We start from the raw sequence: 14,216 nt of genomic DNA on the forward strand, positions 1-14,216 counted from the left end.
CTCTGGGGGGCTCGAACCCACGACCCTGTGAAGCTCGGAGGCACTGGGTGTCAGAGAGCCGGCCAGGGAAGGACCCGCGGCCTGAGCAGAGGGACGCTCGTCAGCCAGCGCCAGCTCGGAGGGCGAGCGCGTCCGGGTGGATGCTGAGCGGGAGGGGCTCCTGGGGGACCGGGAGCGTGTCACCCCCCAGAGCCCACAGGCCCAGGACCCCCGACCGCTGACAGGTGTCCTCACTGCGTGGAATGAGACCACAGCACAGGAAGGGGGCGGGTGCTGAGCAGAAACGGGAAGTCTCGGGCTGAAATGTCCCTGCAGTGCAATCACTGTTCCCACTTTCGACGCCGCACACAGCGTCGGCGGCCAGCGGCCAGATGGCGGAGCGCCGGGGAGCCGGGACACAGAGCAGATGGCCGGAGCGGAGGCTGCCGCCCTGGGGTAAGGAGGGGCCCGTCCAGTGCGGGCCTCAAAGCTGCCCTGCGGCCGCTCCCGCCGCGGGTCCTCGAGCATCGGGGTGCGGGATGGGGGTCTGCAGACGGTCGTGTGCACACAGACGTGGGGAAGTTCCTAGGGCTCCCGGGGTCGGAAGGTCGGATCAGCCACATCGCACGGGGACCAGGCTGGGCCCGAGGTGCACGCGGGGGCCACTTTGCACGTACTCCGGAGGCTGGGATGCGTTTGCGAGTGGCGGCTGGGGGGCCCCTGGGTGACAGGCGTCCCTGGGTTGCCGGAGCTCGGTGACAGACAGCGTCCGTGGCCGGCGGCCTGGGGGTGCACAGCGGAGCCCATGCAGGGCTCGCCCGGGTCAGCAGCGTGACCTCCTCGCCCAGATGCAGCCGCCTGCATGCGCAGCGCAGGTTCCCGCAAAGGGGAAGAAACCGGGTCTGGTGCAAAGTGAAAGGAGAAGGGAAAGTGGTCGGCAGGGAACGCACAGAGGGCGGGGCTGTCGGGTCTGCATTCGCCCCAAACACGCAGCCGCGGCGTGTCCGCACACACAGGCAGATAGGAAGGACCATGGCCTCGCGGGGACGGGGTCCCCCTTGGAGGCTCCAGCACCTCCTGGTTCAGGTGGAGATGATGCCCGAACGTCGCCCCCGAGCCTGGAAAAGGGAGAATTTTATACCATGTGCGTTTTGCCTCTTTTTAAACAGTCAAGGCAAAGAGAAATTCGATGAAGCCGAGGCTCCCTGGGTGTCGTGTGCCCTGTGAGGCTGGTGGGAAGTGCCCCCGGGGCCGGGCGTGAGCGGGGAAGACGGGGACGCAGGTGGAAGGCGGCCTATGCTGTGCACACCCGGGAGCCGGAGAAATCACGGCGCAACTTACTTCATGCTTTGCCCGAAATACCCTCCGCGGGTTTGGCAACATCCTTGGCCAAAAGCCCCCGGGTGTGACTCACCGTCTAATTAAGGCAGCAGCTCAGCCGCCGGTCCCCATGCCCACCGGCCTGTGGGTACATGATACCCCGGTCACTGGCTCTGGGATTTTTTTTTAAAGTCCAGTTTACAGAAGTGGATGACTTTGCTCCATCACGATGAGCAAGAAGAAGCAGGCAGGGCTCAGAGCGGGGGAAGCCGAATGGGGAACCTGTCAGGCCCAGGGGGGTTTCTGTGCAGTAACTCAGGGCATTCGATCAACGCACGGGGAAGGGCTGTGGGTCCCCAGGCACCTGCTGCGTGCGCAGCCCCAAAGGAGGGGGAAATGGAGTCAAGAAGCCCATGGGGGTGGATGCACCCCCCCCGCCCCCTGCCCTGTAGCATCATGCGGCTCCCTCTTGATTCAGGGCAGCTCGGGTGCAAGCCCAGATCACAGATGTGAAAATCAGGGCACAGAGGAGGCGGGAACAGCAAAGGCAAACGGGAGCCTCAGCCCAGACCAAGACCAGGTTTGCCCTGGGAGCCCCTGAGGTGTGGTGTGGACCCCCGCCTCAGTTCCCAGAACCCCCGAGAAGAGCCGGGAAGCGTGAGGTGCAGCAGGCTTCGGCCTCCCTGCAGAGGGAGGAAGCCAGGCACTTCCCCATGACTCTGGGCTGCAAGGTGCGTGGGAGGCAGGGACGTTGGGACAGGTCTGGTCTGTGGCTTTTATTTCCCTTTTTATACCTACTGGGGTGCCCTGCGTCGAGGGTGGGCTCGGGGAGGCTGGGAGGCAGGAAGCTGAGGCCAGAAGTGCAGCCTGGCCTGGGGAGGCGGCTGGATTCTGGATCCGTGGGCTCCAGCCGGAGAAACGGGTGCAGAGCAGGGGTCAAGGGGCTGGGGCTTCGGGACAAGCCAGTCGACCTCAATACACAGGCCACATGTCACTGCCCGGAGTGAGTGGGGAGGAGGCAGCTGGTGAGCAAACGTGCGGAAGGAGCCCCACGGCTCCGAGGTCTGTGGGGTCGGATCAGCGGGCTGGGGGCCCCGTAGGGAGGGGCCTCCGGGCAGAGTTGGAAATGGAGGCACCGAATGTGCTGAATTAGCCACGCATGGAAGGGAGACGCTCGTTTTGGGTGGGAGCCGAGCTGCAGAGGGGCCTGGATGGAGAGGAAGAGCCCGTGCACAGAGGCCGGCTGGGAGGAGGTGGCCGCAAGGCAGACACTGGACAGGACGAAATGGGAAGGAACTTGGTGAAGGAGATGCCTGAGAGGGAGGGGGGAGGGGGGAACAGGGAAAGAAAGAGGAGGGAAGGAAGGAGGGAAGGGAGGAAAGAAAGAAAGAGAGAGAGAGAGAGAGAGAGAAAGAAAGAAAGAAAGAAAGAAAGAAAGAAAGAAAGAAAGAAAGAAAGAAAGAAAGAAAGAAAGAAAGAAAGAAAGAAAGAAAAAGAAAGAAAGAAAGAAAGAGAGAAAGGGAGAGAGAGAGAGAAAGAGAAAGAGAGAAAGAAGGAAGGAAGGAAGGAAGGAAGGAAGGAAGGAAGGAAGGAAAGGAAGAGAAGGAAGGAAGAGAAGGCAGAAGGAAGGAAGGGAAGGAGGGAGGAAAGAAAGGAGGAAAATAAAGATGGAGGGAAGGAAGGAGAGAAGGAAAGAACGAAAAAGGGAAAAAGGAAGGAGGGAAGAAGTGAAGGAAGGAAGGAAGGGAGAAAGGAAGGAAGCGACAGAAGAAGGAAGGGAGGGAGGAGGGAAAGAACGAAGGAAGGTAGAAAGTATGGATGCCGTGAGGGATGAGAAACAGGAAGGAGGGACCCAGGGAGGGAAGTAAAGAAAGATGGAATGAGGGAAGGAGGGAAGGAAGACGTGAAGGCAGGACGAAGAAGGTAAAGAAGGAAGGAACATAGAAAGGATGGAAGGAGGAGGGAAGAGAAATGGGAGGGAAGGAAGGAAGTTTGCGGCTGTTCCGTCAGCCCCCAGGGAGTGTTTAGAAAACATAAACTCTATAAACGCAAGGAAATTACAGAAAACGGGATCATGTGTGATGAGAGACAGAGACGAACCTCCCAGAAACGATAAGGCGTTAAAAGGATGAGGTCACAGGGAACACAAAGACACGAAGAACAATGGAGGCAGTAAGTGGCTGAGACGGAGAGAAATACTTAGAGACATAAGACCCTCGTGACACGTGACAACAGCAATAGCCAAGGAAAGACCCCAGCAAAACTACCACCAGGGAGATGGTGAGCAGACCCCAAGACCCCACCCCAAACCCAAACATAGCATCACGTATTTTCTGTTGCATGAGGCTTTAGGTGACCAGAGCCCTTTGCTTTTGTCCTTATGTGTTGAAAAAGTTTGTAATAGACTTTGTTTTTTGTTTTTATTTTTTAAAGTTTATTTATTTCTAGGAGACAGAGAGAGAGACAGCGTGAGCGGGGAGGGTCAGAAGAGAGGGAGTCACAGACTGAAACAGGCTCCAGGCTCCGAGCTGGCAGTCAGCACAGAGCCCGACGCGGGGCTCGAACCCACGAACTGTGAGATCATGACCTAAGCGAAAGTCGGACGCCCAACCAACTAAGCCACCCAGGCACCCCTAGACTTTGTTTTTTTAAGAACAGTTTTAGGTTTACAGAAACATTCAAGTCAAAAGTACAGCGAATTCCTTTATATATGTTTCCCCTTGAACCTAGTTTACCTCATGATTAATATTCGGCATCAGTGCGGCTCAGCTGTTATAATCGACGGGCCAATATTGATACACAATTATTGATTAAAGCCCACGGTTTACATCAGAGTAACTCTGGGTGTTGGACATTCTTTGAGTTTGGACAGATGTATAATGATACGGATCCACCATTATAGTATGATATCAGAGTAGTTTCACTGCCCTAAAAACCTATGCTCCACCTGTCCATCGGCCCCCCTCCAAAACCCTGGCGACTATTAAGTTTTTTTCTGACTCCATAGTTTTTCTTTTTCCAGAATGTGATAGAATTTGAATCCATATAGGATGTAGCATTTTCAAGCTAGCTTCTTTCACTTAGTCAATAATTTAAGCTCCTCCATATCTCTCTGTGCACTTACCACTTTTTATTTTCGACTTTTTTTAATATATGCTTTTCTATAGTTGCAAAACTCAAGTTTAAATAAAAAAGTTTAAAAAAGAGAGAGAAACCTCCAAAAATTGATATTACCACAATGGAAACCTGGCCTATCACTTCTTTTTCTACTCCTCCCAAATCCATTCTAATTATTAAGACAGAGTCAGAGCGTGTGTCAACTATACTCCTATTAAAAATATTTTTGGGGTACCTTGGGGACTCAGCTAAGTGTCCAACTTCAGGTCAGGTCATGATCTCATGGTTTGTGAGTCTAAGCCCCAGACTGGGCTCTGTGCTGACAGCTCAGAGCCTAGAACCTGCTTTGGATTCTGTGTCCCCCTCACTCTCTGTCCCTCCTCCACTCATACTCTGTCTCTGTCTCTCCACTCATACTCTGTCTCTGTCTCTCTCTCAAAAATAAACAGAAAAAATCTTTTTAATTAAAAAATTAAATTTTTTAATAAAAATTTAAAAATGAAAAATATATGAACAAAAAAAGAGTCAGAACACTAAGAAACCAATACAAGTGGGTGTCGTTTTCTCCCAAGTACTATGACCTATCAGCCGTGGCTTCAAGACTCATCCGAACCATGAGTGAAGCCTGAAACAAGGCGGATGTGTGAATTCGTAGGTGGATTCACGGGACACTGTAAATCTCCATCCACGCCGTGTGGGGGTATCGTTTTGCAACCCGCCTCTCACAGGAAGCGGATTCTGGAGAAAAGAGAAGTTGGCGAGTGAGTTCCTGGTTTCTTGGTCATGCGGGGTGTGGACTAGGTAGACAGCCCGGGCCATTCTCTGCAGGTGGAACTGGAATCCCCTTGGGGAAGGGTTGGGGAGCCTGTGCTCCACCGAGACCCCGGTCAGAGAGGGTCCAGTTGTGTCCTGGAGGCCAACCGTGTGGACCCAGGGTCCAGTAGCCTGGATGCAGCCCTGATTGTCTGTCTCCACTGTTGTTCTGTGCGCAACATGCCCATCACATCGATGCCCATCCTGGACTCATCCCTGAGCCCTAGAGAGTGAGTGCATCGTGGTACCTCGGTGGACAGAATAACATCCCGAGAGAGTGTACCTCCCGATCTCAGCATGGTGGACGCTATACTGGCCACGGAGACGTCCACTTTCTCCACCAGACTGCAGACCGGAATGAAGCCAGAGCATGTGGTCACCTTACCCCAGGGACTCGGCGGACACCGGGTGGGCTGGAGCCCGTGTCGTGGCTACAGCACATGCCCTTGGGTCTGGGGACCCCCTGAGGCTGGTTGTAACCCGCTGACCCTGCGCACCCAGCAGTGACCCCTGAGGAATCCTGCCCTCGTGAGAGCTGATTTCCTGAGTGTGCCTGTCCCCTCCCCCAGGGCTTCCTCATCCTCTCGGCCACCCCCCGGGACCCCTGGTGACAACCGTCCTGTTCTGCATGCTGCTGGACCCCGTGTTACTCCTGACTCAGGGGCGCCACGGTAAGACTGTGAACATGTGTGGCCCTTTCCAGCCACCTCTTGTCCGTGTCCTCTGTGTCTGGGGACACATCCTGACTGACATGTGAGTCCAACTGCATTTCATGTCTGTTTATCGGGCCACCCGTCGCCACTTAGGGAAGGATAAAAGTGGACAAATCCACTCGGGTTTGGGGGGACAGTGGTGAGGGTCCCTAGGATATACGGGGCTGACTGGGACGTGGGTAACAAAACGGTGCTGGTCAGACACGTGGGGAATGGGGACCCCGCCGGATGGTCAGGACTTGGGGAAGAGCGGCCATGTCCCTGGAGTGTGGAGACGCAGGTAAGGAGACCAGGTAAGGACACTGGGAACCCCCACCGTTCCCCAGGGGACGTTCTCGGCGAACACTCCCAGGGTCGGAGATACACTTCCTCAAAATACACTTGGCTTGTGCGACTTTTGACCGACCTCTTGAGGGCAGACGTGCTATTGCTCAATTCAGTGCCAATGGACGCCAAGAAATGGAGACGTTCGGGGACGTGCTGGTGACCGTGGCTGGCGACAGGCAGAGCCGGGACTCGGACTCGCGTGTGTCGTTCTAAAAGGGGCTCTGATTTGAAGGTGTAGACGGGGTCCACGCATCCATCTTGGCCAGCCTGAGAAAGGAGAGAGGGGGTTTGTGAACACGGTCTCCGCACGCTCCATGCAGAGGACCTCGGGGCATTTTCACGGACTTGCACAAAGTCTGCAGCGTCCAGCACGGCCTCATCATGTGCGTCGCGTGTGATGAATGCCGCTCACTCCGAGTCCGGGGTCCAGGGATGGGCACAAGCGGGTTCGGTCCAGGCAGGAGAGCTTCCCTCGGCGTATCTGTGTCATCGGATGTCTGTTGACCATGAAGGCTTTCTTGGTCGGCATATGCAGCTTTCGGGGTCCCCATAGCCCAAGACCAAACCCCACAAACGCCTTGGGGATGGACGACCGTTACCGTCTGTGCCGGAAAAGGAGGAGAACATGTGCAGGAAAACAAGCAGGTGCCTGGGAGGGAGGAGGGTCAAGAAACTCGGGACGTAAGCGAGTCAGGTTCAGGCCGTGGAGACTGGGAGAGAGGCGGTCCGTGTGCAGTGGGGCGGGAGCCAGATAACGGCAGATGTGGGTGTGCGGCACCAACCACCTGGGCTGAGAGACTCAATATACAAACAGACAGTGGCCAGACCGTCTATAGGGACAGAGGTCTGGCCCACGAACCCACAGCAACTGCCCAGGGGACCAGCCCCTCATCTTTGGGGACCAGCCCCTCGTCTTTGGGGACTAGACCCTCATCTTTGGGGACCAGCCCCTTGTCTTCAGGACCAGCCCCTCATCTTTGGGGACCAGCCTCTCCTCTTCAGGGACCAGCTCCTCTCTTCGGGGACCAGACCCTCATCTTTGCGGACCAGCCCCTCCTCTTCGGGTACCAGCCCCTCATCTTTGGGGACGAGACCCTCATCTCCCAGGACCAGCCCCTCCTCTTCCGGGACAAGCCTCTCCTCTTCAGGGACCAGTTCCTCTCTTCGGGGACCAGCTCATCATCTTTGGGGACCAGCCCGTCATCTTCTGGGAGCAGCCCCTCATCTTTGGGGACCAGGCCCTCATCTTTGTGGACAAGACACTCATCTCCCGGGACCAGACCCTCCTCTTCCGGGACCAGCCACTCGTCTTCTGGGACAAGCCTCTCCTCTTCAGGGACCAGTTCTTCTCTTCGGGGACCAGCTCATCATCTTTGGGGACCAGCCCCTCCTCTTCGGGGACCAGCCCGTCATCTTCCGGGACCAGCCCCTCCTCTTTGGGGACGAGACCCTCGTCTTCAGGACCAGCCCGTCATCTTCCGGGACCAGCCCCTCATCTTTGGGGACCAGTCCCTCGTCTTCAGGACCAGCCCCTCATCTTTGGGGACCAGTCCCTCGTCTTCAGGACCAGCCCCTCATCTTTGGGGACCAGTCCCTCGTCTTCAGGACCAGCCCCTCATCTTTGGGGACCAGTCCCTCGTCTTCAGGACCAGCCCCTCGTCTTCGGGGATGAGACACTCATCTTTGGGGACCAGCCCCTCATCTTCAGGACCAGCCCCTCGTCTTCGGGGACCAGCCCATCATCTTCCAGGACCAGCCCCTCATCTTTGGGGACGAGACCCTCATCTCCCAGGACCAGCCACTCCTCTTCCNCCCCTCCTCTTCGGGGACCAGCCCCTATCTTTGGGGACCAGCCTCTCATCTTTGAGGACCAGCTCCTCATCTTCAGGACCAGCTCCTCGTCTTCGGGGACGAGACCCTCGTCTTTAGGACCAGCCCCTCGTCTTCTGGGACCAGCCCCTCATCTTTGGGGACCAACCCCTCATCTTCTAGGAGCAGCCCCTCATCTTTGGGGACCAGCCCGTCATCTTCGGGGACCAGCCCGTCATCTTCCGGGACCAGGCCCTCATCTTTGGGGACCAGCCCCTCCTCTTCCGGGACAAGCCCCTCCTCTTCCGGGACAAGCCCCTCCTCTTCCGGGACAAGCCCCTCCCCTTCCGGGACCAGCCCCTCCTCTTCCGGGACCAGCCTTCCGGGAACATCCGGTCCCAAATGTCCGGGTCGTGATCCCTGAGTGACAGCGTCCCTACCTTCTGACACCACTTCCGCGTCAGGACCAACCAGGGGAAGCCGGGCCCGCTGTCCCGACCCATCACAGGGGGCGCCCTGCTTCCAGGGAGCCGCCCACATGCCCCCCAGACCCGCAGCCTCTGCGCAGGGCGCAGCCCAGTGGCCCCTCCTGACCTCTGAGAAGCCGGCCGCCCCTCCCGCGAGTGTGTGACAAAGGCCGCGGGGGCCACCAAGTCCCTCAGCGTGGAAGCTCACCGTAAACAGTCTGTGCTCGTTTTCACCCGGTCGGTCCTGACTCACATACACAGTAGGCTCCTGCACACGGAGAAAAGGCACGGAGGTCAAGGCAGGCAAGGGGGCAGGTTCTGAGGCCGTGCCAATGCCCTGGGGCCACTCGGGGCGGGACCGGGGAACGGCGCAGCGTGGCCCAGCCTGGATCTTTGCTTACACGACCCGGGATGGCTCAGCTGGTGTGGGGCGAAGACGCGAAAGCGGGTAATTTCTGAATCCGCGGGCACATCTTTCAGATCCCCCAGCCGTGGAAGGGGTCCCCGGCCTTCAGATGAAGTTCGACCCCAGGACGATGGAACTGAGCTGGGACTGCGCAGAAAACACTACGTCCCTCGAGTGCGTGATGATCCACGAGGAGAAAGGAGAGATCAGACGGCAGGTAAGGGGGACTCGACCGTCGTCACGGGGCCCTCGCCCATGTCCGGGAGGTGCCCGGTGGCCTGATTCCCTGGGGGCCTCGGCAGCTCCTTGGAGAATGTCTTCACCCCAAAAGAAAAGAGGGTGCAGGGCACCCAGGGGAGGATGCCCAGCTCCAAGCTCCTATGGGGTGACACTGGGTGGGACCCTGGGAAAGCTCCGCCACCCTAGGAGGGACTCGTGAGGCGAGCCAGCGGGTCGGTGCACCCAGCGCAGCAAGGTTAGCTTCCAGTCGGGCACGCGACGCTTCTGGAACTTCCAAGGAAGAAGTGGCCTCAGTCCCGAGTGTTCGATGAGAACACAGGCAGCGGACTCACCGGGCAGAACGTACACGTGAGGCCTGTGAGTGGCTGAGGGCGATGACATAGGACAGGAAAACACAATTGACACGGAACAGCGTGTGTTAATCTCCGTGGCGTTGAGAATGATGACGGATGTCAGTGCTCAGAGTTCGGGCCCATCGGCGTCGCCTGGAGCTTTGTGACAAATGCAGACCCCACGCTGCCACCTGCATCACACGCAGCCAGAATCTGCGTTAACAAATCGTTTTTTACATGTATTTAGTTTTGAGGGACAGAGAGAGACAGCGTGAGCAGGGGAGGGTCAGAGAGAGAGGGAGTCACAGAATCTAACAGGCTCCAGGCCCTGAGCTGGCAGTCAGCACAGAGCCCGACGCGGGGCTCGAACCCACGAACCGCGAGGTCATGACCTAAGCGAAAGTCGGACGCTTAACCGACTAAGCCCCCCAGGCGCCCCCAGAAGCTGCATTTTAACAAGACCCCTGTGACTTAGGGCCACCCTGAAACAAGGCCTCTCTTCCGCCCTCTAAACAACACTACCGGCTGCCAGATCGAGTCCCACGCACACGTTGGCACGCCAACGCCCACTCAGACAAGGTACCCGGGTGGTGGCGGCTTCACGGGGTCGGGGGGCCAGCAAACAACACCGAGATGAGAAGGAAAAGAAGGGCTTCCTAATGCGCTGATTGGTTGCATCTTTTTAGCTCAAGAACAAAGAATGTCACTGCAAGTTTCTGGATTATTCTCTCCATGGGGGAGTCACGTTCATGGTTAAAGTCAATACCACCCAAGGACTGATTACAGAAAAACTGGTGTACACTAACCCAGGTAGGGAAACCATGACGGTGATCTTTCTGCACATTCTTAGCCTCAAGGTAGATCCCGTCCGTTTTTTCCAGCTTTACTGAGATATTGCTGACCCATAGGCGGTGTATGTATTCAAGGTAGACAACTTCAAATTTTGATAAAAACACATTGATAAATAATTGCTGCAATTAAGCTATGATCCCTTCCTCCGACTTTTGGAAACCACCGTTCTTTTCCGTTTCTATGAGTTTTGACCATTTCACACCCCACAGACAGGCACTCCCAATTTTCTCTTTCCTGTCTGACTTCACTCACTCAGCATAACGCCTTTCACGTTTTCATCCACGTTCATCCACGTTGCCTCAAACGGCAGGATTCCCTTCTTTATGTAAGTGAATACTATTCCATTCTGTGTATTTGCCACGCCTTCTTGATCCATCCATTCAACGACACCCTTGAGGTCGTTTTCCACACGCTCGTTGGCTATTGTGAGTCGGGCCACAATGACCATGGGGTGCGTATATCTTTTGCGGATACAGATTTCGTTTCCTTTGGGTATAGACCCCAAAGTGGGCTTGCTGGGTCATACGGGAGTTCTGTTCTGAATATTTAGGGGAACTTCCTAATTTTTCCCCCGTGGCCGCACTGACTTACACCCCCTCAGCCAGTGCCCACGGCTCACCTTTCTCCACATCCCCTCCCGTATTTATCTCTAGCCTCTCTCATAAGAGCCGCGTAGCGGGCGTGAGACGATAGCCCGCTGTGGTTTCGATTTGCATTTCTTTAAGACGAGTGATGATGAATATCTTCCCATGTAGCTGTTGGCCGTTCCTATGCCTTTTTCTGAAAGTGTCTGTTCAGGTCCTTTGCCCTATTCAGCTTGTTGAATTACTTTTATTTTTAAGTCATCTCTACACCCAACCAGGGGCTCAAACTCACAGTCCCCAGGTCAACAGTCACCTGCTCTGCCAGCTGAGCCAGCCAGGCACCCTGGAATTATTTTCTTTTCTTAAATTTTTTTTAATGTTTTATTTATTTCTGAGAGAGAGAGAGAGAGAGAGAGACAGCGTGAGCAGGGGAGGGTCAGAGAGAGAGGGAGACACAGAATCCGAAGCAGCTCCAGGCTCTGAGCTGTCAGCACAGAGCCCCACGCGGGGCTCGAACACGCGAACTGTGAGATCGTGACCTGAGCCGAAGTCGGACGCTTAACGAACTGAGCTCCCCCAGGCGCCCCCTGGAATTATTTTCTTAATTCCCTTCCTAAACAGCTCGCTGTTAGATTATACAAATACGGCTGATTTTTGTCTGTTGATTTTGTATCCAGCATCTTTATTACATTTATTTATCGGCTCTGATGAGAGTGTTTTCGCTTCTTTGTTTAGTGTTCAGGCGTTTCTACACATATGATCATATTATGAAGAAACAGAGATAATCTTATTTCTTTTTTAATTCGAATACCTTTATTTCTTTTTCTTGTCTAATTGCTCTGGCTAGGAGTCCCCACACTATGTTTAAACTGAGGCGGTGAGAGTGCAAACATTTGCCTTGTTTCTTACCTTCTAAGGTAAGCTTTCCATTTTTTCCCGTTGCTCTTCGCTATGGTGTTTTCATGTGTGTCCTTTATTGTGTTGAGGCAAATTCTTTCTTTGCCTATTTTATCGGGAGTTTTTTTTTTTTATCATGAATGGATACTGGTTTTTTTTTTTATCATGAATGGATACTGAATTTTGTCAAAGACATTTTCTATAGTGACGGAGACAATCACGTGTTTCTTTTTGGTTTCATTCTCTTCGTGGTGCAACTCATTCATTGATTTGCATATATTTAACCACTTCTGCCTGCGGGGGGGGAAAATTCCATTCGGTCATGACATGCCATCTGTTTAGTGCGCGTTGGATCTGCATGCCAGCATTTTGTTCACGGTTTTTGCCTCTGTGTTTCTTAGGATACCTGGAGGCGGTTTTCGTTCCTTCTGTCTTTGTGTGACTTTGTTCTCAGGGTGATCTCGTCCTTACCAAGTGAATTCGGGGGGCTCCTGGGGGGCTCGCTCAGTTAAGCATCTGAGTCTTGATTTCGGCTCAGGTCGTGACCTCACAGTTCCCGCGTTTGAGCCTTGCGTCAGCATAGAGCCTGCTTCCATTCTCTCTCTCCATCTTTCTCTGTCCCTTCCTACCTCTGTCTCTCTCTAAATAAACAATTAGCTTAAACAAAAAATTAAATGAATTTGGAAGTGTTTCCTCTTCTATTTTTTGGACGTGTTTAAGAAGGATCGGAATGAACCACTCTTTGAACGTGCGGTAGACATTCCGACGGTGAAGCCACGTGGTACACTCCCACGGATTGCTGTGTCCGTGTCTTCGCAGGTGGGGAGGGCACCGCGGCCCAAAACTTCTCCTGTTTTATCTACAACGTGAGCTTCATGAACTGCACTTGGGCGAGAGGTCCGGCGGCTCCTGAGGACGTGCAGTATTTTTTGTATATTCGAAACTCAAAGTAAGTGTGGGGCCCACGTGGGCCCCCGGAAAAGCACAGTGTGGGCGCGGCCAGGCCGGTTCTCTGAACGCTTTCAATCTTCTAGGAAAAAAGTTGTACAAGAGTGTCCTCAGTACATAGAAGCCTCCGGAACCCACGTGGGGTGTTACGTGAAGGACCTGTCGTGGTTAAGTTTCTACAACTACTTCCTGGTGAACGGTACCAGCCGACACACCGGAATCCAGTTCTTCGATTCGATTCTGTCCACGAAAAAAATAGGTGAGGACAATGTCCGTCCCACGGCGGGGAGTGAGCCGGATTGAATTTCTTGGAAACCTGCCTACCTTTCCTGGGGCTGCCGTGAACCCCCGGCCGCGAACTGGGACGTTTGGAAGAAGGGAGGTGTGTTCCCTCCCGGTTCTGGAGGCCTGAGACCCCGAGTCCACCTGTTGCTATCGGTCCTTCCTTCTAGAAGGTGGCCAAGTAAGGGTGCCAGCAGCCCGTCTACTCTGAATCAATCCCACGAGCTGGAAAGATGTGCTGGGGCTCCCCCGTGGGGTGGGGGTGGGGGCTCTTCCCCAGACCCCCAGAGCCCAGGTCCTCGCACCCGCACAACCTGGACACGCAGGGAATTTCCACGCAGTCACACACGGAAGCCCGTCCGTGACCAAGGGGGGACATTCGACCAGGAAGTGGGGGTTAATTCTGGCTCCTTTGCAGAAGCCACAGCCTTCTCTTGCCTTTTGGGGGTGGAGACCCCATTGACAAACCCTCCCCGGGGTGCATCTCCGGACAGCACGCCAAAGCTCCCGTGGCCAGGACGTGGCCACCTTCCTTCGGAGGGGATCCCCCCCTTTTTTCCTTTCCTCCCCATGTTTCTAGTATTTTTATTTAACCCTGGAAGGTGCAGTTTTATTGCAAACTTCGGGAGTCTGTGACTCAACACGAGGCTTNACAGCACGCCAAAGCTCCCGTGGCCAGGACGTGGCCACCTTCCTTCGGAGGGGATCCCCCCCTTTTTTCCTTTCCTCCCCATGTTTCTAGTATTTTTATTTAACCCTGGAAGGTGCAGTTTTATTGCAAACTTCGGGAGTCTGTGACTCAACACGAGGCTTTGGGTCTCCGACCCGGTCCGTGGCCCCCGGGCTGACCAAACCCTTGGAATTTCCCGGGGGGATGAGCCCTGAATGTGCCTTTTGTTATGTGAACCAGGNCCGTGGCCCCCGGGCTGACCAAACCCTTGGAATTTCCCGGGGGGATGAGCCCTGAATGTGCCTTTTGTTATGTGAACCAGGCGATTGCGGAAAAGCAGAACTGGCTGGGGGCCGGTTACCGTGGAAACAGCCTGGCATTGGTGGCTTTGAACTTGAAGTGCTTTCCTGTGACTTTGCTGGGGGCGGGGATGGGCGGGGGGCTGGGTGGGTTTCCTCCT

At 55.2% G+C, this 14,216-nt stretch overlaps 1 protein-coding gene across 1 annotated transcript in view; it reads left to right on the forward strand.

Annotated features, from left to right (window-relative positions):
- Positions 1-349: 349 nt before the first annotated feature.
- CSF2RA (colony stimulating factor 2 receptor subunit alpha) overlaps positions 350-14,216 on the forward strand; it is a 22,734-nt gene continuing 8,867 nt past the window's right edge. Inside the window, exons 1-6 of the mRNA XM_077754728.1 lie at positions 350-435; positions 5,799-5,900; positions 9,026-9,168; positions 10,210-10,333; positions 12,676-12,805; positions 12,891-13,063. Coding sequence (XP_077610854.1) covers positions 372-435; positions 5,799-5,900; positions 9,026-9,168; positions 10,210-10,333; positions 12,676-12,805; positions 12,891-13,063 — 736 coding nt within the window. The 5' untranslated portion in view covers positions 350-371. The remainder of the gene's footprint in view (positions 436-5,798; positions 5,901-9,025; positions 9,169-10,209; positions 10,334-12,675; positions 12,806-12,890; positions 13,064-14,216) is intronic.

This window comes from Crocuta crocuta, unplaced genomic scaffold (assembly GCF_008692635.1).
Source record: "Crocuta crocuta isolate KB4526 unplaced genomic scaffold, BGI_CrCroc_1.0 scaffold221, whole genome shotgun sequence".
NCBI classification, from domain to species: Eukaryota; Metazoa; Chordata; class Mammalia; order Carnivora; family Hyaenidae; genus Crocuta; species Crocuta crocuta.